Below are 21,711 nucleotides of genomic sequence, written 5' to 3'. Positions count from 1 at the left end.
AACCACACCATTACCCTTATCGGGCTTCATAATCCTAATGTCCTTGAAACCACGTATACTTTCAAAAATAGCATATTCATCATAGGACATATTGGTGTGTATAGGTTTCTTGTAATGTTTATGAAATCTCCTGATGTCAAGTCTCACTTAACCTTTCAAAAAGGGCTACTTTTTCATTAGTTGGAGGATTAAAAACACTGGGCTTAGTAAGTTCACTCTAATTGTGCATGTTCCCTATGTCCAAGCTGTCATGAAAAAAACACTTTAGATTTAATTTACGAGTAAAAAGTTTCAAATCTACAATGGAATTTACCAAATTACCTTTTCGACACGGAACAAAACTAAAGCCTCTTGAAAAAAGATTGACATATCTATCGTCCATAATGTTTTTAGATCCACCAAGGTCCACCAAGGGGTCCGCTGGCGGGGACACCCAGGAAGTAGATGGGCCTGTGCCAAAAGCCTCCAGGAACACGGACTCATCCGTAGAAGGTTTTGGGGCTGACCAACCTCCCCCTCTGGCGGAGGATCTCCATGATGTCTCTGAAGGAGACATCCTCAGGAGGTGACCTGGGGGAACCTTCTCCTTCATCTATATCCGTGTCCGTAGTGAGGGGACTCAGGGGAGTTGCTGTGCCACCTATCGCACTTACTGGGGCCTTCTTCAGTGGGACTCTCTGAAGAGAACTCATGAGCCGGGGGGGGGGGGGTTCCTCAAGGGGAATAACCTGGGGCTCCTCTGGCACGGGCTGTCCCTAAGACAGGATGAAGGGAGTCGTCGCCAAATCCTGTGTAGTCTGAAATCCGAGGAGATGGGCTGAGGTCTCAATCCCTGGGAGAGAACCCTCTCCACCACTTCAAACGCTGAAGGAGAGCATACCTCCTTGGCACCCAGCAAGGAAGAAGCTCTCCCAGGGTCTGAAACGGGGATCAGAGCCGAAGCGAGGGTAGCCTGAGCTCCAAGGCAACTGTTCGGATCCGAAAAGGTCGGAGCCGAAGATGGATCCAGTCCCTCAGGTCCGACTCCCTGTCCACGGCACCGAGGAACTCAAGGTAACAGCTGGAGTCGAGGTTGGAGGAACCTTCGGCACCGAGCTACCAGCTCCAAATAGTGTCGGATCCAAAAACCCCGAAGCAGCCGCACGGATCGAGGAAGGAGAAATGGGATGGAAGAAGGGCATGGAGGTCCCCGCTCCAGAGGGAGAGGGGCCTGGTAAGACTCCCATCTGTATTTGGGTCTGAATGAATCTCTGCATCATCCTGTCCATGTCAAAGTCCTATAGGCTCAGAGTCGATCGCAAAGAGGTGACCGACTCAGATCTGGCTGGTCTGTGAAGCAAGGGTGAAGAAGGCCTCGGATCTGAAGACTCCATCGGCTCCTGCGAGAAACGGGGTGAGCGGAGTCTAGGAGAAGCTGGCCTCATAGTCTTGGAAGGTGGACTAGGGAAAGGTTCCCTATCTGGAGACCTCTTGCGAGGCCTATCCCTCTTCCTCTCGGTCTTCCTTGTGTCTTTCTCTGTCCTTTTCTTTTTCTCTCTCTTTTTCCTCCCCCACACCAGCGGGAGTTTGAGTCTCTGTCTGAATGTGTGGATTGGCGAGAGTACCAGAGACCGAGGCTGTGGCAGAATCCAGCATGGGGGCAGGGAGAAGACCCTTGGCAACCAATTTGGCCTTCCTATCCCTGAGGTCCCTCGGGTTAAAGCCTGCAGAAATTGCACATTGAATGGATAAATGAGGCACTCCCAAGCATATTACACACAGTGCGTGACCATCAGCCAGTGACAGCTTATGGCCACACTCTGTGCATTTTTTAAAAACTGACTTAGGCTGATCAGCCACAGCCCAAAACAAACCACCACTCCCTAAAGAGGAAGCACAACACACTAGCACAAACTGAAGAGAAGTGGGCCTAGAAACTACACTTAATAAAAAAACTTTTTTTTTTTTTTTTTTTAAACTAGAACCGACGAACAGCGTACACTAAAAGGGGGAAGGAGGGTATACCAACAACCACTTTCACACAGAAGACAGATGTAAACACACTTACAATCCCTGCAGCTCAGGGCAAAGGAGACCACGATGCTCACTATGGCACTGCAAATGAGATCTGAGGGAAGATAGGAGATGGTGGTATATTATGGGTAGGAAGAGCAGCTCGGAGCAGATGCTAGAAAATAAGTTGCCGGCTCGGATCCGATATGGATCGAATACTCACAGGTTGCAGATAAAATGAAGTTAACTACTTCAGATCAGTACATTATAGCTAAACCATAGGATTGCTACAACATAAACAGTACACTATAGCTAACCCATCGGATTGCTATAATATAAACAGTACACTATAGCTAACCCATCGGATTGCTACAATATAAACAGTACACTATAGCTAACTCATCAGATTGCTACAATATAAACAGTACACTATAGCTAAGCCATTGCTACAAAATAAACAGTACACTATAGCTAAGCCATTGCTACAATATAAACACTACACTATAGCTAAGCCATTAGATTGCTACAATATAAAAAAGTTATGTACTTACCATAACGTTCCATGTGAGATGCTCATCTTACCTTCATTCTTACAGATGGGGCTCCGAGTTGGCCTACTACAAAGCTCGAGGTCTTCGGATAGCTCGAGGCCAAGTCCCTATCCCATGCTGCACCCAGAGTTACCTCAGATCTGGTTTGCTGCGTTTAATAATACCATATGTCATTCTATCACTCTCTAAGAGAAAGCTATAGAAGGGCTGAGCAACCAGGGAGACTCAAGCATCTCGGTCTTCGAAAACCCTGGAGGGGGTAGGAGGGCGGGAAGTAAGAATGAAGGCGAGATGAACAACTCACATGCAACGTTGTGTTAAGTACATAACTTCTTTATGTGAAGTTGTTCTATCTCGCCATTCATTCTTATAGATGGGTAGCGTCCCAGGCACCATCTATCTCAAGTGGCTCATGGGAGTATGTTTTTCAGGACAGTAGACCCAAAGGAGGCCCAGTCTCTGGAGGTCTTGTCACCTTTGTAGCGAGTGATAAAGGTATGAGGTCTTGACCAAGTGGCTGCTGCACAAATGTTATCTATAGGAAGTATGGCAGAAAAGGCATAGCATGTAGACACTGCTCTGGTGGAGTGAGCCTTAATTTTATGTTGTAAGGGCATATTAGGGTCTGAATAAACAAATGTGATACAATCAGATAACCACTTAGAGTTGTTTTACCCACTGGCATACCTTTCCTGGAGTCCGAAAAAGAAATGAAAAGCTGTTCAGATTTCCTAAAATCTTTTGTTCTATCAGAGTAAAATCTGAGCTGTCTATGAACATCAAGTTTATGCAGCATATATTCTAAATTATTGGAGTGATTGGGGAAGAAAACTGGCAAATCAATCATTTGATTAAGATTAGCTTCAGTGCAAACATAAGGCAAAAGGGAGGGGTTAGTTCAAAGTGAGACTCTGTCAGCATGGAAAATCAAATAAGGAGGCTTAATGGACAAGGCTTGAAGCTCTGACACTCTGCGGGTAGAAGTGATAGCTACTAAAAAGACTGTCTTCCATGACAAAAATTTGAGGTGACATGAGGAAGCTGGTTCAAATGGAGGGAGAATAATGTGAGAAAGCATAAAATTTAGATTCCATGGAGTATAGGGAGATTTCACAGGTGGTCTGAGATGAAAGGTCCCTTTGAGAAAGGCTTTGGATAGTTCGTGTGACAATGTTCCATCCTCAAAAACCAAGATGAAAGTTAGAAATGGCAGCAAGTTGAACACGGACTATAGCTGCTGCAGCTCCTTTGTTGAAGATCATGGTCAAGAACTCTAGTATACAGGCCATAGGGGCTTGGTAGTGATCACTGTTGTTTTGAGAGGCCCATATAGAAAATATTTTCCATTTCCTAAGGTATAGTTTCCTCGTAGAGGATTTATGAGAGGATAAGAGAATTTGCTTTGTCTCATTACAAAGGGTATGGAACCTGGCTATGATGGGAATTAGAGCAGCCAAGCTGTCGGCTTCAGGGACTGAAGAGAGGGATGAAGTTCCCTCGATGAGTGCGTCAGAAGGTCCGGAACTGGGTCCAAAATCCAAAGGTCCTCCAAAAGATGAAGTCAAAGGAAGGGGAACCAAATCTGATGAGGCCAATGAGGGGCTGTTAGAATGATGGTCCTTCCCAGAGGTTTTGCTTTCTGTAGTACCTTGGGTGTCAACAGGATTGGTGGGAATGCATAGAGGAGACCTGGAGGCCAATCATGTACGAGTGTGTCCTTTGGGGCTTCTCCCGGAGGGGGAATCAGGGCAAAGTACCTTCTGAATTTCATGTTCATGTGACTGGCGAAAAGGTCGCAGCAAGGCTGGCCCCACCTGCAAAATATCCTGTCTGCTATTTCTTTCTTGAGGGGCCACTTGTGAGGCAGCAAAATTGCTCTGCTCAGCTTGTCTGATATCACGTTGGATTTCCCCGGGATGTGCATTGCCAACAGAAAGTGCTGGGTAGATATAGCCCACTGCCATACTCTTAGGGCCTCACGACAAAGGGGGCAGGACCTGGATCCTCCTTGTTTGTTCAAGTACCAGACCACTGACATGTTGTCTGTTTTAAATCGCAAATTGTACCTAGAGGAAGAGAGTCCTGGAAGTACTGCAATGCTAAAAGTACTACTCTCATCTCTGGGACATTGATATGCAGATGTGTCACTTGATCAGTCCATGTGCCTTGGGCTGTTCTTCCCTGAAAATGCCCCCCCACCCTATCAGGGAAGTGTCCGTGGTCACTGTGGCCGCTGGTGGGGGTAGGACAAAAGGACGACCTATCATGACATGAAGAGAGGTCAACCACCACTGAAGATCATTTTTGCATGAGTTTATGATAATTACAAGGTGAGACATTGGGAGCTCTTGGTAAGACCACTGAGTGAACAATAGCCAATGCAGAATCCGCATGTACATGTGACCCAGAGCTATGGCCAATACTGCAGCTGCCATCATGCACAACAATTTTAGTACTTCTGTTGATGGAGTCTTGTTTTTGGATATCAGACTGTGGACCTGCTGACGGAGTAGTAAGACTCTTTCTACTGGAAGTCTCAGCGTGGTGGTGGTGGTGTCCAATTCTGCTCCGATAAAAACGGTATGTTGGGATGGCGACAAGGCAGATTTTAGGCAGAGTTTATTGTAATGCCCAGCTGACTGCAGAGTGAAAGAGTGGTGTCCCTGGCTTGAATGAGTTGATGCCTGGTGGTGGTGGTGAGCTGTCAATCATTTAGGTATGGAAACACCTGGAATCCTAAACGTCTCAGGTGAGCCGTGACCAATGCTATGCATTTGGTGAACACTCTGGGGGCTGTAGTGAGACCAAAGGGCAGGGCTCGAAACTGGTAATGATTGGCTCCCAGCCAGAAGTGCAGATGATCCCTGGATGGTCTGGCCATTTTTATGTAGTAGTACGCATCCTGGAGATCTATCGAGCACATCCAATTGTCTTTCCCTAAAAAGGGGAGTATTGATTGAAGCTTGACCATCCGAAACTTCTCTTTCTTGACCGATCTGTTTAGTCTGCTGAGGTCCAATATAGGTCACCAGTCCCCTGTCTTTTTTGGAACTAAAAAGAATCTCGAGTTAAGTTCCGGATCCTATCTGGTCTGCTGGGACTGGTTGGATGACTCTTTGTTAGCAACGATCAGACCTCTATTGTTGCCTGTTCCCTGTAACTGGGTGGGACGTCCGGGATTTTTATTGTCAGTGGAGTGGGTGTGGCGAAAGGAATGAAATATCCCCTGGAAATGATACTTTGCACCCAGTTGTCGTTTATTTTGAGCCAGGTGTCTGGATACAAAGATAAGCGACCCCTGACTGCCTCCAGAGTAGGACAGTCGGGCCTCCTTTCAGGAGCACTGGCAAAGCTTCCCAAAGAAGTGATCTCTGTCGCCCTGGTTTTGCAGACTCCCTCTGCCACGAGGGCGGCGTCTTCCATTATTGCCCCCTCCACTGCCTCTGGAGAGGGGGGTTCACCACGTGTGTCCTGAAAGACTCCTTGGGCTTTTCGGAACCATATCTTCTCTCCCCTTTGACCCTTGGGGTAGGGGGTGAAAAACAGATTCAGACGGAAGACAGAGTCTTTCCTTCCTGCTCACACCTGGTCAAAGTTTCCTTAACTTAGGGCGAGAAAAGGGGGTATTTACAAAGGATGACTTGAATGGCTCCGTGAAGGAACACATGCGCATCCAGGAGTGTCTCCTAAGAGCAATTCCTGTACCCACTGCCTTGCTCGTTCCATCAGCGGCATACGAAATGAGGCACATGGACGAGTTCACTATGGAGTTGAGGGCAGCAAGCTGGGAGGCAACTTTATCTGAAGCTCCTGCAGCTACTGTACCCTGAAGAGCATCTCCCAGCTCTTTAAGGAGATCTCTTTGCAGTCTAGTAAAATGGGTTAGACAGTTGAGCAAACGGAGTGCAAAGGTCGCTGAACTGTAAGTGCTGTTCCCATATCTATCCATGATCCTAGAATCTCTGTTAGGAGGATGGATAGAAGAGGAAGTTTCTGAAATTTCCTTTTTATTGGCTGCCGCCACCACCATGGCATCAACGGCAAACCCTTGGTCAGAAAAGATTTGTCCTGGGAGGGGGGGGCAGAGATAAATTTATTAGGCCACCTGGGGACAGGCTCCATGGTGTCCGGAGACTCCCATGCTCTTCGTGAGACCAGATGCATAAGCTCATCAAAGGACGGAGACACTCAAGAGGTGGAGGCCTGAGACTCAAAAGTCTTCAAGAGAACCTACTCGTCTTCAGTAGGGTTGGTGGACTGCCAGTCACTCCTCTGCCTAAGGATTTCTAATATCTCAGCAAATGAGACATCCTCAGAGGGGGACTGTGGGGGCCCTTCTGATTCATCCAAGTCGGTATCAGACGTCAGGGACTCCAGTGGGGAGTCTAGATGCTTCCTCTTACAGATTCTCTTTCTGGGAACCTCATCAGTGGAGGCTTGTGGTGAGGTCTCGGAAGAGCAGGGGCCACCCAATTGGGCTTGCTGAGGCTCTGGGTCTCTACGCTTGCAAGGATCTGTGAAGCAAAAGCAGACACAGGCACTTTAGGGGAGGAGGTAACTGGACCTGAAGTCGAAGATGTCTTAGAAGACATAACCCTCCTCACGGCTTCGAAGGCACCTCTGCTCTGATGTGAAGGGACCGACGGATCCGAGGAAACCATTGATACCCCCAGCACCGGGACAGTGGGCTCCGAGCAACTAGTAGGAGCCGAGCACATCCGAACCGAAGCCCCGAGAGGCAGAGTCGGAACCGACAAGTCGGTCCGACTATCCTCCCCGGACCCGACCAGAGTGTGTCGGCTCCTAAATTCCTCGATCGGCACCTAGGACATCAGAGTAAACGGAGCCGAAGACACTGGAGCAGGTGTCGGCTCTGAAGGCTCCACGATCAACAAGTCTGACTCCTCTGGCTCCGAAGGACCGGTATGGCTCGGAGGAGGAAGAGTAGTAGCTGGTAAGAGGATCTTCGGTTCCAAAGCCGCTGGGGTCGGAGCCGATAAGAATTTAGCAAAGGCCAGTGCCTGTAAAAGCTTCTGCACCACTCGATCCACATCCAAATTGGAAAGGCTAATCGAAGACTGAGATGAATGGATGGAAGGTGTACAGACTTTAAGAATGGAGACTTGGGCATTTCAAATACCAGTTCCAAAACTGGGGACCTGCTCCGAAAAGATAAGACGCTCGGCTCTGAGGTCTGTGGAACCGGCGTCAAAGACTTTTTAGATTTCTTACTGTCAGAAGGCTTGGAAGACTTTGAGGACTTACTGGATCCATCTTGGTCACTCAAAGCTTCTTGGAATGAAGGTTTAAGTAAACCTCTGTCGATCAACTTTCTCTTTCTATCCTGGAGAACCCTAGAAGAGAAAGAATGACATATGGAGCAGCTTTCCTGGAGATGCAATGCTCCCAACCAATAAACACAGTTTACATGACTGTCTGTGACAGACATTTTCTGCCCACATTTAGGGCATTTTTTAAACCCTGATTTAGGGCGTTTGTCTTGGTCAGCCATACTAAAACACACAGTATCAAAAAAGGGTGCCGTAAAACTAGAGACCCAAACAATAATAATCAAACAAGCCCTTTAAAAGCTATGGGCTAAATAGTAGTCACACACACAAAAACCTATTTATCTAAACTGTAGATAGATAAATATATCAAAGTTGTGACAGGGAGTCACTATCTAAAGGCACACAACAATACTAAATACTACTACACACACTAAAATCTAAGCTTTAACACTAATTATTTTACAGCTGTGACTATCTAAGCACACACTATAACCTACTAATAAAGATATAACTAGGCCTAAGAAAAACAAGGCCAAAAAAGCTAAATAGTAATCTAGGAAAGAGGCACACCAAGGGAAGGGGAACTACACAAAAAAGCTGTAAGAGTTTATCTAAGAATCTAAAACTATTAATTAGAAAGAATTATCAATATTATGAAAAATATTTGAAGAAATAAGGTTTTTACTGGCCCGAGCTAGCAAGAACCTTCCCATCTATTGCAGCGGCTAACTAGATCGGGGTAACTCTGGGTGCATCATGGGATAGGGACTTAGCCTCGAGTTATCTGAAGACCTTGAGCTTTGGAATAGGCTGACTCCCATCTGTAAGAATGAACAGTGAGATAGAACAACTTCACATCAGTACACTATAGTTAACCCATCAGATTGCTATAATATAAACAGTACACTATAGCTAACCCATCAGATTGCTACAACATAAACAGCACCCTGCAGCTAACTCATCAGATTGCTACAATGTAAACAGTACACTATAGCTAACCCATCGGATTGCTGCAATATAAACAGTACACTACAGCTAACCCATTGGATTGTTTCAACATAAACAGTACCCTGAAGCTAATCCATCGGATTGCTAGAAGGATTCACACAAATGAACTGCTGAGTCTTTTGGTTAGTGAAATCGGACTGAGGGATTGAACCCCCCGCTGCAGGGGTGAAGAATCCCTAGACTCCAGCAGCTAAAGAAAGACTTCTCAAAGGAACTTGAGGTGTTTCAGTTCAAAAAGATATAGTAAAATGAACAAATCTCACTGCATTGAATCTTAGAATGGACAATAAATATTTAAAACACTCAGTTTAGGAAAGGGAATGTAATGTGTTCTGTGCATCTCTTTGCCCAGAATCACAAGTAAATTATTTACTGCTGTCCAGCCTTTCACATTTCTAAAAAAAAACATATTTTTAAAAATGAATTTATTTAGTCAACCAGCAATAAAGATCAAGGTTTTCAGTTTCTGTGAGTGCATGTGAGTGTGTGAGGATCAGAAAGTACATACCTTAGTGCACCAGGAAGTGTCACTTTCTTCGGCGGCTGGAGTTTGCTCTGTGTAACTAAAGCTGGAAGAACCAAACAGATACATGCATTAGAAATAAAGTACAAACAAGATCAGCAGCCTCTGAATGCCACTGTATAACACAAGTACAGCACCAGTTTCTACCAGAACCAAACAATATGGGGTTAAAGCTTCATTTGATGAAAGCAAAACAGCCTACATAGCAGCTACCAGAAATTGTGTTATGCATTAACTGCTAATCCTCTCCACGTTAAGAGTTATAAATTATGGACATAATTTTTCAGAAATATGTAAAACGTAGACACACACAGCCCACAGTGCTTTAATGCAACACCCAGACTTGTTAGAGAGATAGGCAGGACACTGCTAAAACCAAACCTATTGAAAACACCTTTGATGCAACCCATTCTCTAAAGGTATCATCTATCACAGCCATAAAACGTTTCCTCTGGGAAGTGCTCTGGCCCAACATCTTTACAGAAGGGGATGTACTATCTGCATTCCCTGTTATAACCAAATTACCTTTCAGACAAACATAATAGCAGACTTATGCCTAATGGCAGTTGATATCAGCCTTTTTCATGGATGGGCTGCACTAGAGTTGGCTTTGATGACACACACACACACACACACACACACACACACACACACACACACACACACACACGCACACATACACACTACTAAAAAGAAGTTATGTTCTTACCATAACGTTCCATCTGTGTTGTTGATCTTCATTTATTCCTTACTGATGGGCGTCGGTTCCATCCTTGGAATAGTTGGCTTTATAACAAGCTCATGCCAGCCAAAAACTCTCGAGCCAAGCTTACCCATAGTGCCTCTCTCTACCTATTACCTCAGATCAAGTTTGTCCGTAAGAAAGAAATCAAGAAAGCACAGGCTTTTTCTGTGTAAATTCCCTAATACAGGATTAGGACCAAATCCGAACCTCCGGCAGCCTTTTGGAGGGGGAAGGAGGGTGGGATGTCACGAATGAATGAAGATCAACAACACCTATGGAACGTTATGGTAAGAACATAACTTCTTTATCTGATGTTGGTAATCTTCATTCATTCCTTACTGATGGGACAGAGTCCCTTGCTACTTTATGTCTTGGAAGGCCCTATGGAAGGATGTTCCTGAGTACCACTGAACCAAAGGATGCTCTCCCCCCTGAAGACCAAATCCAATTTGTAATGAGTGATAAAGGTACAAGGAGAAGCTCATGTTGCAGCTGCACAGATATGGTCTATGGAAGCCCTTGAATGGAAGGGAATAGAAGTCGCCACCAGTCTGGTTGAATGTGCTTTGACCTTACCCGGTAGAGGAGTTTTGTTATGTTGGTAGGTGAAGCATATGCAATTTCTTAACCACTTAGATAAAGTTACCGTAGAAACTGTTTTATCCAAATTTGGTCTGAAGTAGGATACGAATAACTTGTCGGATTTCCGTAGTGATTTAGTTCTGTCTAGATAGAATTGTAGTTATCTACGCACATCCAATAACAGAAGGCAGTATTCTCCTTTATCTAGATAGAATCGTAGTTATCTACGCACATCCAATAACTGAAGGCAGTATTCTCCTTTATCTAGATAGAATCGTAGTTATCTACGCACATCCAATAACAGAAGGCAGTATTCTCCTTTATCTAGATAGAATCGTAGTTATCTACGCACATCCAATAACTGAAGGCAGTATTCTCCTTTATCTAGATAGAATCGTAGTTATCTACGCACATCCAATAACTGAAGGCAGTATTCTCCTTTATCTAGATAGAATCGTAGTTATCTACGCACATCCAATAACAGAAGGCAGTATTCTCCTTTATTTAGATAGAATCGTAGTTATCTACGTACGTCCAATAAATGAAGGCAGTATTCTCCTTTATCTAGATAGAATCGTAGTTATCTACGCATATCCAATAACTGAAGGCAGTATTCTCCTTTATCTAGGTAGAATCGTAGTTATCTACACACATCCAATAACTGAAGGCAGTATCCTCCTTTATCTAGATGGAATCGTAGTTATCTAACTACATCCAATAAATGAAGGCAGTGTTCTCATAGGTTCATAGGTTCATACTAGGCTATCTGCCCAAGGGCATTTATAAGCCTAGCCCACAGTTATTTGGCTTTCGCCACCCCTTTAGTTTGAATAAAACTATGCCTATTATTTTGCTGTGCCTCTGTCAAGCAGTGACACTGAAGTAATCCCTGGGGTATATCTGCGATCCCCCATCCATTGGTCAAGATTCCTCTTGAACATAGCCAGCGAGGTGCTCTGCCTCACATGTACCGGGATTTTGTTCCACAGCATAGGGAGTCTCTGGGTGATGAATCTGTCCCTCCAGCACGTTCTATTAATAACTGTGTCAAGGTTTAAGTCTCCCGCCCTTGTGGTTCTGAGGGATCTAGATTTTTTGAGGTGAAGCATATTCATCAAATCAGGGTTTGACATGGCCTTATATGTCAAGCACAGGTCACCTCTGAGCAAGCGGTATGAGACTGAATAGAGCTGGAGTTCTTTCAGTCGGGCAGCATAAGACATATTTTGAGACCCTTTATCCTTTTGGTGAGGAACTTTTGGGGCCTTTCCAGCTGCTGCAGGTGTCGGGTCAGATACATTCGAATGGGGCATTGTACTCAATCATAGGTCTAATGAGTGATGAGTACAGGGCGATGACCTCCCTTGATCTAGATGTGAATCCCTTCATGATCAGGTGGGCAATGTAGAAGGTTTTCCTAACTACTTTAGCAACATGAGTGTCAAGCGAAGGCTACTGTCAACCTGGGTCCCCAGATCCCTGATGACTTCTTCTGTGCTCAGTGGATTGCCACCTATATGGTAGCTAGAGGTAACCTTGTTTTTCCGAAGGGTATGACTATGCATTTCTTGGCATTTAACTTTAGGCCATGGCTCTGGCACCAGTTATCCGTTTCTGTGAGGCCCTTCTGAAGGATATCTGTGTCAGATGTGTTTTCGACTATGGCAGTTTGCAGTCATCTGCAAACTTTGTCAGCCATAACCCTCCTGTGTTTGCTTGTACTTCAGAAAAGTAGATGCGAACAAGAGTGGACCCAGGACTGAGCCCTGTGGGACACCACTTGTGACAGGCTTTGAGTCTGACATGGCTCCAGCAACTCTGACCCTGTGGGTTCTGTCACTTAGCCAGTTTGCAACCCATCTTGTGATGTATGGGTTTACATTCAAGCTGATGAGTTTTTCGATGATACCCGAGTGGGGTATTGTGTCGAAGGCCTTTGCCAGGTCAAGGTAGGCTGTATGAACTGTCTTTCCCTCATCAATGGCCTTGGTGACTGTCTCGAAAAAGTCAACCAAGTTTAAAAGGCATGATCTGCCTTTGACAAAGCCAAACTGGGTTGGATCCAAAGTCTGCAAGTTCCCCATGTCTTTATTTATGAGTTCCATTATGATCCTCTCCATGGCTTTGCAGATAAGGCTTGTCAAGCTAATGGGACGGTAATTTCCAGGGTCGGTGGAGGCACCGCCCTTCTCCTTCATTTAGATAGAATCGTAGTTATCTACGCACATCCAATAAATGAAGGCAGTATTCTCCTTTATCTAGATAGAATCGTAGTTATCTACGCACATCCAATAAATGAAGGCAGTATTCTCCTTAATCTAGATAGAATCGTAGTTCTCTACGTACATCCAATAAATGAAGGCAATATTCTCCTTAATTTAGATATAAATCGTAGTTATCTACACACATCCATTAACAGAAGGCAGTATTCTCCTTTATCTAGATAGAATCGTAGTTATCTATGCACATCCAATAAATGAAGGCAGTATTCTCCTTTATCTAGATAGAATCGTAGTTATCTACGCACATCCAATAAATGAAGGCAGTATTCTCCTTTATCTAGATAGAATCGTAGTTATCTACGCGCATCCAATAAATGAAGGCAGTATTCTCCTTTTAGATAGAATCGTAGTTATCTATGTACATCCAATAACTGAAGGCAGTATTCTCCTTTATCTAGATAGAATCGTAGTTATCTACGCACATCCAATAAATGAAGGCAGTATTCTCCTTTATCTAGATGGAATCGTAGTTATCTACGTACATCCAATAAATGAAGGCAGTATTCTCCTTTATCTAGATAGAATCGTAGTTATCTACACACATCCAATAACTGAAGGCAGTATTCTCCTTTATCTAGATAGAATTGTAGTTGTCTATGTACATCCAATAACTGAAGGCAGTGTTCTCCTTTATCTAGATAGAATCGTAGTTATCAACGTACATCCAATAAATGAAGGCAGTATTCTCCTTTATCTAGATAGAATCGTAGTTATCTACGCACATTCAATAAATGAAGGCAGTATTCTCCTTTATCTAGATAGAATCGTAGTTATCAACGTACATCCAATAAATGAAGGCAGTATTCTCCTTTATCTAGATAGAATCGTAGTCATCTACGCACATCCAATAAATGAAGGCAGTATTCTCCTTTATCTAGATAGAATCGTAACTATCTACGCACATCCAATAAATGAAGGCAGTATTCTCCTTTATCTAGATAGAATCGTAGTCATCTACGCACATCCAATAAATGAAGGCAGTATTCTCCTTTATCTAGATAGAATCGTAGTTATCTACGTACATCCAATAAATGAAGGCAGTGTTCTCCTTTACCTAGATAGAATCGTAGTTATCTACGCACGTCCAATAAATGAAGGCAGTGTTCTCCTTTATTTAGATAGAATTGTAGTTATCTACGTACGTCCAATAAATGAAGGCAGTGTTCTCCTTTATCTAGATAGAATCGTAGTTATCTACGCACATCCAATAAATGAAGGCAGTATTCTCCTTTATCTAGATAGAATCGTAGTTATCATCCAATAACTGAAGGCAGTATTCTCTATTTAGATTTAAAATAAATGAAGGCAGTATTCTCCTTTATCTAGATAGAATCGTAGTTATCTCATACATCCAATAAATGAAGGCAGTATTCTCCTTTATCTAGATAGAATCGTAGTTATCTACACACATCCAATAACTGAAGGCAGTATCCTCCTTTATCTAGATGGAAAGTTATCTAACTACATCCAATAAATTAAGCAGTGTTCTCCTTCATTTAGATAGAAATCCAATAAATGAAGGCAGTATTCTCCTTTATCTAGATAGAATCGTTAGTTACGCACATCCAATAAATGAAGGCAGTATTCTCCTTTATCTAGATAGAATCGTAGTTATCTACGCGCATCCAATAAATGAAGGCAGTATTCTCCTTTTAGATAGAATCGTAGTTATCTATGTACATCCAATAACTGAAGGCAGTATTCTCCTTTATCTAGATAGAATCGTAGTTATCTACGCACATCCAATAAATGAAGGCAGTATTCTCCTTTATCTAGATGGAATCGTAGTTATACATCCAATAAATGAAGGCAGTATTCTCCTTTATCTAGATAGAATCGTAGTTATCTACACACATCCAATAACTGAAGGCAGTATTCTCCTTTATCTAGATAGAATTGTAGTTGTCTATGTACATCCAATAACTGAAGGCAGTGTTCTCCTTTATCTAGATAGAATCGTAGTTATCAACGTACATCCAATAAATGAAGGCAGTATTCTCCTTTATCTAGATAGAAATCCAATAAATGAAGGCAGTATTCTCCTTTATCTAGATAGAATCGTTTATCTCATTACATCCAATAAATGAAGGCAGTGTTCTCCTTTACCTAGATAGAATAATAAATGAAGGCAGTGTTCTCCTTTATTTAGATAGAATTGTAGTTATCCAATAAATGAAGGCAGTGTTCTCCTTTACCTAGATAGAATCGTAGTTATCTACGCACGTCCAATAAATGAAGGCAGTGTTCTCCTTTATTTAGATAGAATCGTACATCCAATAACTGAAGGCAGTATTCTCCTTTATTTAGATTTAATACGTCCAATAAATGAAGGCAGTATTCTCCTTTATCTAGATAGAATCAATCCAATAAATGAAGGCAGTATTCTCCTTTATCTAGATAGAATCGTAGTTATCTACACACATCCAATAACTGAAGGCAGTATCCTCCTTTATCTAGATGGAATCTTAGTTATCTAACTACATCCAATAAATGAAGGCAGTGTTCTCCTTCATTTAGATAGAATCGTAGTTATCTACGCACATCCAATAAATGAAGGCAGTATTCTCCTTTATCTAGATAGAATCGTAGTTATCTACGCACATCCAATAAATGAAGGTAGTATTCTCCTTTATCTAGATTGAATCATAGTTATCTACGCACATCCAATAAATGAAGGCAGTATTCTCCTTTATCTAGATAGAATCGTAGTTATCTACGCACATCCAATAAATGAAGGCAGTATTCTCCTTTATCCAGATAGAATCGTAGTTATCTACTCGCATCCAATAAATGAAGGCAGTATTCTCCTTTATCTAGATAGAATCGTAGTTATCTATGCACATCCAATAAATGAAGGCAGTATTCTCCTTTATCTAGATAGAATTGTAGTTATCTACATACATCCAATAAATGAAGGCAATATTCTCCTTAATCTAGATATAAATCGTAGTTATCTACACACATCCAATAACAGAAGGCAGTATTCTCCTTTATCTAGATAGAATCGTAGTTATCTATGCACATCCAATAAATGAAGGCAGTATTCTCCTTTATCTAGATAGAATCGTAGTTATCTACGCACATCCAATAAATGAAGGCAGTATTCTCCTTTATCTAGATAGAATCGTAGTTATCTACGCACATCCAATAAATGAAGTCAGTATTCTCCTTTATCTAGATAGAATCGTAGTTATCTACGCACATCCAATAAATGAAGGCAGTATTCTCCTTTATTTAGATAGAATCGTAGTTATCTACGTACGTCCAATAAATGAAGGCAGTGTTCTCCTTTATTTAGATAGAATTGTAGTTATCTACGTACGTCCAATAAATGAAGGCAGTGTTCTCCTTTATCTAGATAGAATCGTAGTTATCTACGCACATCCAATAAATGAAGGCAGTATTCTTCTTTATCTAGATAGAATCGTAGTTATCTACGCACATCCAATAACTGAAGGCAGTATTCTCCTTTATTTAGATTTAATCGTAGTTATCTACGTACGTCCAATAAATGAAGGCAGTATTCTCCTTTATCTAGATAGAATCGTAGTTATCTACGCACATCCAATAAATGAAGGCAGTAGTCTCCTTTATCTAGATAGAATCGTAGTTATCTACACACATCCAATAACTGAAGGCAGTATCCTCCTTTATCTAGATGGAATCGTAGTTATCTAACTACATCCAATAAATGAAGGCAGTGTTCTCCTTCATTTAGATAGAATCATAGTTATCTACGCACATCCAATAAATGAAGGCAGTATTCTCCTTTATCTAGATAGAATCGTAGTTACCTACGCACATCCAATAAAAGAAGGTAGTATTCTCCTTTATCTAGATTGAATCATAGTTATCTACGCACATCCAATAAATGAAGGCAGTATTCTCCTTTATCTAGATAGAATCGTAGTTATCTACGCACATCCAATAAATGAAGGCAGTATTCTCCTTTATCCAGATAGAATCGTAGTTATCTACGCACATCCAATAAATGAAGGCAGTATTCTCCTTTATCTAGATAGAATCATAGTTATCTACGCACATCCAATAAATGAAGGCAGTATTCTCCTTTATCTAGATAGAATTGTAGTTATCTACGTACATCCAATAAATGAAGGCAATATTCTCCTTAATCTAGATATAAATCGTAGTTATCTACACACATCCAATAACAGAAGGCAGTATTCTCCTTTATCTAGATAGAATCGTAGTTATCTATGCACATCCAATAAATGAAGGCAGTATTCTCCTTTATCTAGATAGAATCGTAGTTATCTACGCACATCCAATAAATGAAGGCAGTATTCTCCTTTATCTAGATAGAATCGTAGTTATCTACGCACATCCAATAAATGAAGGCAGTATTCTCCTTTATCTAGATAGAATCGTAGTTATCTACGCACATCCAATAAATGAAGGCAGTATAATAGGATGCAATAAGGATTACTCTGCTTCTTAACTGAATGGCCTTCTTTATAAAGTGTTGAATCAGAGGTAGGGGAGGAAGCATAAAGTAGTCCCGAGGGCCAATCGTGTATTAGAGCGCCCCTCTGGGGGTGGGGGTGGGTGGAAAAACATACCCCCACGGCAGACAGGGTCTTGCCGACCTTTTCATACCTGGCTAACGTGTCTTTCACTTTTGGACCCAAGAGGGAAGAAGCTTCCACTGCAGCGTATAGAAAGGAAGACTTAAACGGGTCCGTAAAACCACAAAGGCGCATCCAGGCGTGACATCTCATGACAATGCCTGAACCTGCTCCGCCCTTCGGTAGTGTGAGAGATTAACTGCATGGACGAGCTGGATATAGATTCCAGGGTTGCAAGCTGCAAGGCAACTTTGTTGCATACCTCGTCAGAGACTACTCCTGCTAAGGTTCTAGGGAGTTCTGAGATTAGCTCTCTCTGGAGCCTGGTAAAGTGTGCCAAGTAATTCAAGGACCAAATGGCAAAGGTCGATGAGGCAAATACTTGCTTCCCTAACCTGTCCATTCCCCAACACTCCCTGTTTGTGGGATGAACAGTATGGCTCTCCTCGGCAAGCTCTTTCTTAATGGCCGTTGCCACAATAGCATCTACCAGTAGGCCTTTGGACCAGTGTGGACTTTCTTCTGGCAGGAACAGAATTTTGTCTGGTCTCCGGGGGATTGGGTAAATGGTATCAGGACTCTTCCATGCATGCTGCACGATGAGTTGGACTAGTTCGTCTGCAGGCGGGGTCACCCAAGAAGTAGAGGGTAGAGCACAAAAAGCCTGCAAGAATACAGACTCCTCAGAGGAGAGATTGGTAGGCTTCCAGGCTCCCTGCTGTTCGTCAGGGGGCAACCGTGGGACCCCTCCCTTTCATCGTAGTCCGTATCTTCCATGAGGGACTCAAGGGGGGGTCCATGTGCTTCCTCTTGCATTATCTCTTACATGGTACTGCCTCAGCAGGGACATGCGAAGAGGGCTCCAAGGAGAGGGTGCCCTGCAGTACTGTATCTTGAGGCTCTTGTGCTCAATGTCCTGATATAGTTTCATAGTATAGTACTAGGCTATCTGCCCTGGGGCATTTTTAAGCCTAGCCATAGTGATGCGGCTTTTGCCACCTCATGAAATGGTACAAAAATGTACAGAATAATCTAGAATACTGTGCCTCTGTCTAGTAGTGACACAATGAAGGTCCACTTATATAATAGAATTAGTTTACTGTGCCCCTGTCTAGCAGTGACCCAGATGTGACCCCTGGGGTAAATTTTCGATCTCCCATCCACTCATCAAGATTTCTCTTGAAGAGAGTCAGTGAGGGGCTCTGCCTAATATGAACTGGGATCCTATTCCAAAGCATGGGAAGCCTTTGGGTTATGAATCTATCCCTCCAGCATGTCCTATTCATACTTGTGCCGAGGTTTAAGTCTTTAGCTCTCGTGGTCCTGATGGATTTGGATTTTTTGAGGTGGAGCATGTCCATCAGATCCTGATTGGACATGGCCTTGTACGTCAGGCAGAGATCACCCCTGAGCAGCCAGTATGCCACTGAATAGAGCTGAAGTTTCTTTAGTCTGGCGGAATAAGACATATGTTGGAGACCCTTGATCCTTTTGGTGAGGTACTTCTGTGGTCTCTCCAGCTGTTGCAAGTGCCGGGTGAGGTACATACCAAATGGGGCACTGTATTCAATCATGGGTCTGATGAGGGAGGAATATAAGGGTACAATGACATCCTTGGATCTGGATGTGAATCCCTTCATGATGAGGTGTGCAAGGTAGAATGTTTTTCTAACCACTTTGGCAATGTGTGTGTCAAATGAGAGGTCGCTGTCTACTTGGGTCCCCAGGTCTCTGATTACTTTTTCCGTACACAGTGGGTTGCTGTGTATGTGATAATTTGTGGGTACTTTGTTTTTTCCAAAAGGGATGACTATACATTTTTTGGCATTTAGTTTAAAGCCGTGACTACGGCACCAGTTGTCCGTTTCAGTGAGGCCTTTTTGTAGGATGTGTGTGTCAGCTGGTGTATCGACTATGGCGCCTAGTTTGCAGTCATCTGCGAACTTTGTCAGCCACAGCCCTCCCATGTTTGCTTTAACATCTGAGAAATAAATGCCAAACAAGAGGGGTCCCAGGACAGATCCCTGTGGGACACCACTTGTGACTGGCTTTGAGTCTGACATTGCTCCAGCGATTTTAACTTTATGGGTTCTGTCCTTTAGCCAGTTTGCAACCCATCTAGTGACATAGGGGTTTACTTTTAAGCTGTTTAGCTTATCTATGATGCCTGAGTGGGGTATTGTGTCGAAGGCCTTATCCAAGTCCAGGTATGCTGTATGGACTGCTTTGCCCTCATCAATGGCTCTAGTGATTGTTTCGAAAAAGTCAACCAGGTTTAAAAGGCAGGATCTGCCCTTCACAAAGCCGAACTGGGTGGGTCAAGTGTCTGTACGTCCCCTATGTCTCTGTTTATGAGTTCCATAATGATTCTTTCCATAGCTTTGCAGACAAGGCTAGTTAAGCTTATGGGGCGGTAGTTTCTAGGGTCTGTAGAGGCACCCCCCTTGTGGAGTGGGACCACTGTTGCTGTACGCCAGTGTACAGGTACATAACCCGAAGTAAGGCTAAGATTAAATAGCATTTTTATGTGTGGGTTTAGCTCCTCTTGGAGTTCTCGTAACACGCACCCCGGGATACCGTCAGGTCCCATTGATGCTGTGTTTTTTGCTTTGTTTAGGGCAGTTCTCACTTGGACATCTGAGATGACAGGGAGATTACATTCAGCTGGGATAAGTATTTCTTCTTTTGGGGGTGAAGGAGGCGAGAAGTTTGCACTGAACCTGTCAGCCAGAATGTTAGCAATATCTGTGGGTTCAGTGTATTTTTTGTTGTTGTGAACCAACTCAGAGCATATCTGAGGGTTTCCGCCCAGGTTTCTAACATAGCTGAAGAAGGCTTTGTGGTTATCTTTAGTGCCCTTAGCTATTTTTCTCTCAAAGTTTGCCTTGGATGTTTTTATGAGAGAACGTAGTTTTCTGCTAATGTTGATCAGAGACGTCTTCCCTTCATGGAATTTCGCTCTGACGTGCAGTAGCTTCCTTCTTTTGTTATACAATTTGTTTATGGTGGAGGTCCACCAGACAGGACGCTTACATTTGGTGGAGAGGGACTTGGATTTGTTTGGGATTGCATGATCCATGCATTCCTGGATATGTCCATAGAAAGCATTTGTGAAGGATTCGGCATTGCGGGATGTGGTACCTACTGGCACAGTGGGCTTAAAGGATACCATCTCCTTCTTAAGAAGAGTGAAGTCTGCTTTTGAGAAGTTTTTCACTGTGGTCTTTTGTGCTGGGGGTGGAGGTGGGATATGTATATCCAGGGTGATTAGTTTGTGGTCAGATCTCACTAGTGAGGGGTATACTTCCGGTGTGGAGCATTTTGTCCCCATGTTTGTGATGATCAGGTCTAGTATATTTTCTCCCCTAGTGGGAGAGGTGACTAGTTGTTCCAGTGCATTTGAATTTATGAATTCCAGGAACCTTTGAGCTAGGGTATTAGGGCTAGAATAATGTACCCAATTTATGTTTGGGTGGTTGAAGTCTCCCAGTATGATGGTATTTTGTGATACATTCATATCCTCCAATGTCTTCAGGAAGGCTGAGTGGGGTTCTTGAGATTGGGAGGGTGGTCTGTAACATGCTACCAGTTGTATAGCAGTTTTGCCTATGGTTAGTTGCACCTGTATGGTCTCTGTTGCTTCATGTGTTGCTACTAACCTGGAGGTGTGGGTGTCCTTTATGAATATGGACACTCCCCCTCCCTTTGTGGTTCGGCCCGGGTTTTGGGGCCGAAAAGCATGATACGAGGTATAGCCTGGTAGCACTGTAGTGCTCTCAGAAGCCTTGAATCAGGTTTCAGTTACTGCACAGACGTCGATGTTCTCCATGCTGAGGAGTGCATCAAGTGCCTGCATCTTGAGATTTAGACTTCTGGCGTTGAGCAGCATTACCCTTAGTTTTTTTCCATTTTCGTAAGGAGGTGGGTTTGTCTTTTGAGCCTTGCCTAAAAAAGGCATTATGGGGGTGGCAAGAGCCTTAGCCAATATCCGGAAGCCCAGTGGTGACAGGTGTAAGCCATCCCTTGCGAAGCAGCGTGGCTTGTCCAACATATCATCCCAGGCAGACAGATATTGGATCCCCTTAGAATGACACCAGTACTCTAGCCAATTGTTAAAGCTGATCATCTTGTCTTTGTATTGTGGTATCATT

General features: G+C 43.2%; 1 protein-coding gene across 3 annotated transcripts in view; it reads right to left on the bottom strand.

Annotated features, from left to right (window-relative positions):
* PSRC1 (proline and serine rich coiled-coil 1) overlaps nucleotides 1-21,711 on the bottom strand; it is a 909,216-nt gene that overhangs the window by 215,299 nt on the left and 672,206 nt on the right. For all 3 annotated transcript variants that reach the window (XM_044076468.1, XM_044076466.1, XM_044076467.1), the window contains one exon: nucleotides 9,351-9,411. In XM_044076468.1, the coding sequence (XP_043932403.1) occupies nucleotides 9,351-9,411 (61 nt within the window). The remainder of the gene's footprint in view (nucleotides 1-9,350; nucleotides 9,412-21,711) is intronic.

The sequence above is a fragment of the Protopterus annectens genome, chromosome 7.part0, assembly GCF_019279795.1.
Source record: "Protopterus annectens isolate FY-2018-M chromosome 7.part0, PAN1.0, whole genome shotgun sequence".
Classification (NCBI taxonomy): Eukaryota; Metazoa; Chordata; order Ceratodontiformes; family Protopteridae; genus Protopterus; species Protopterus annectens.
This window is presented reverse-complemented; position numbering and strand designations above follow the sequence as displayed.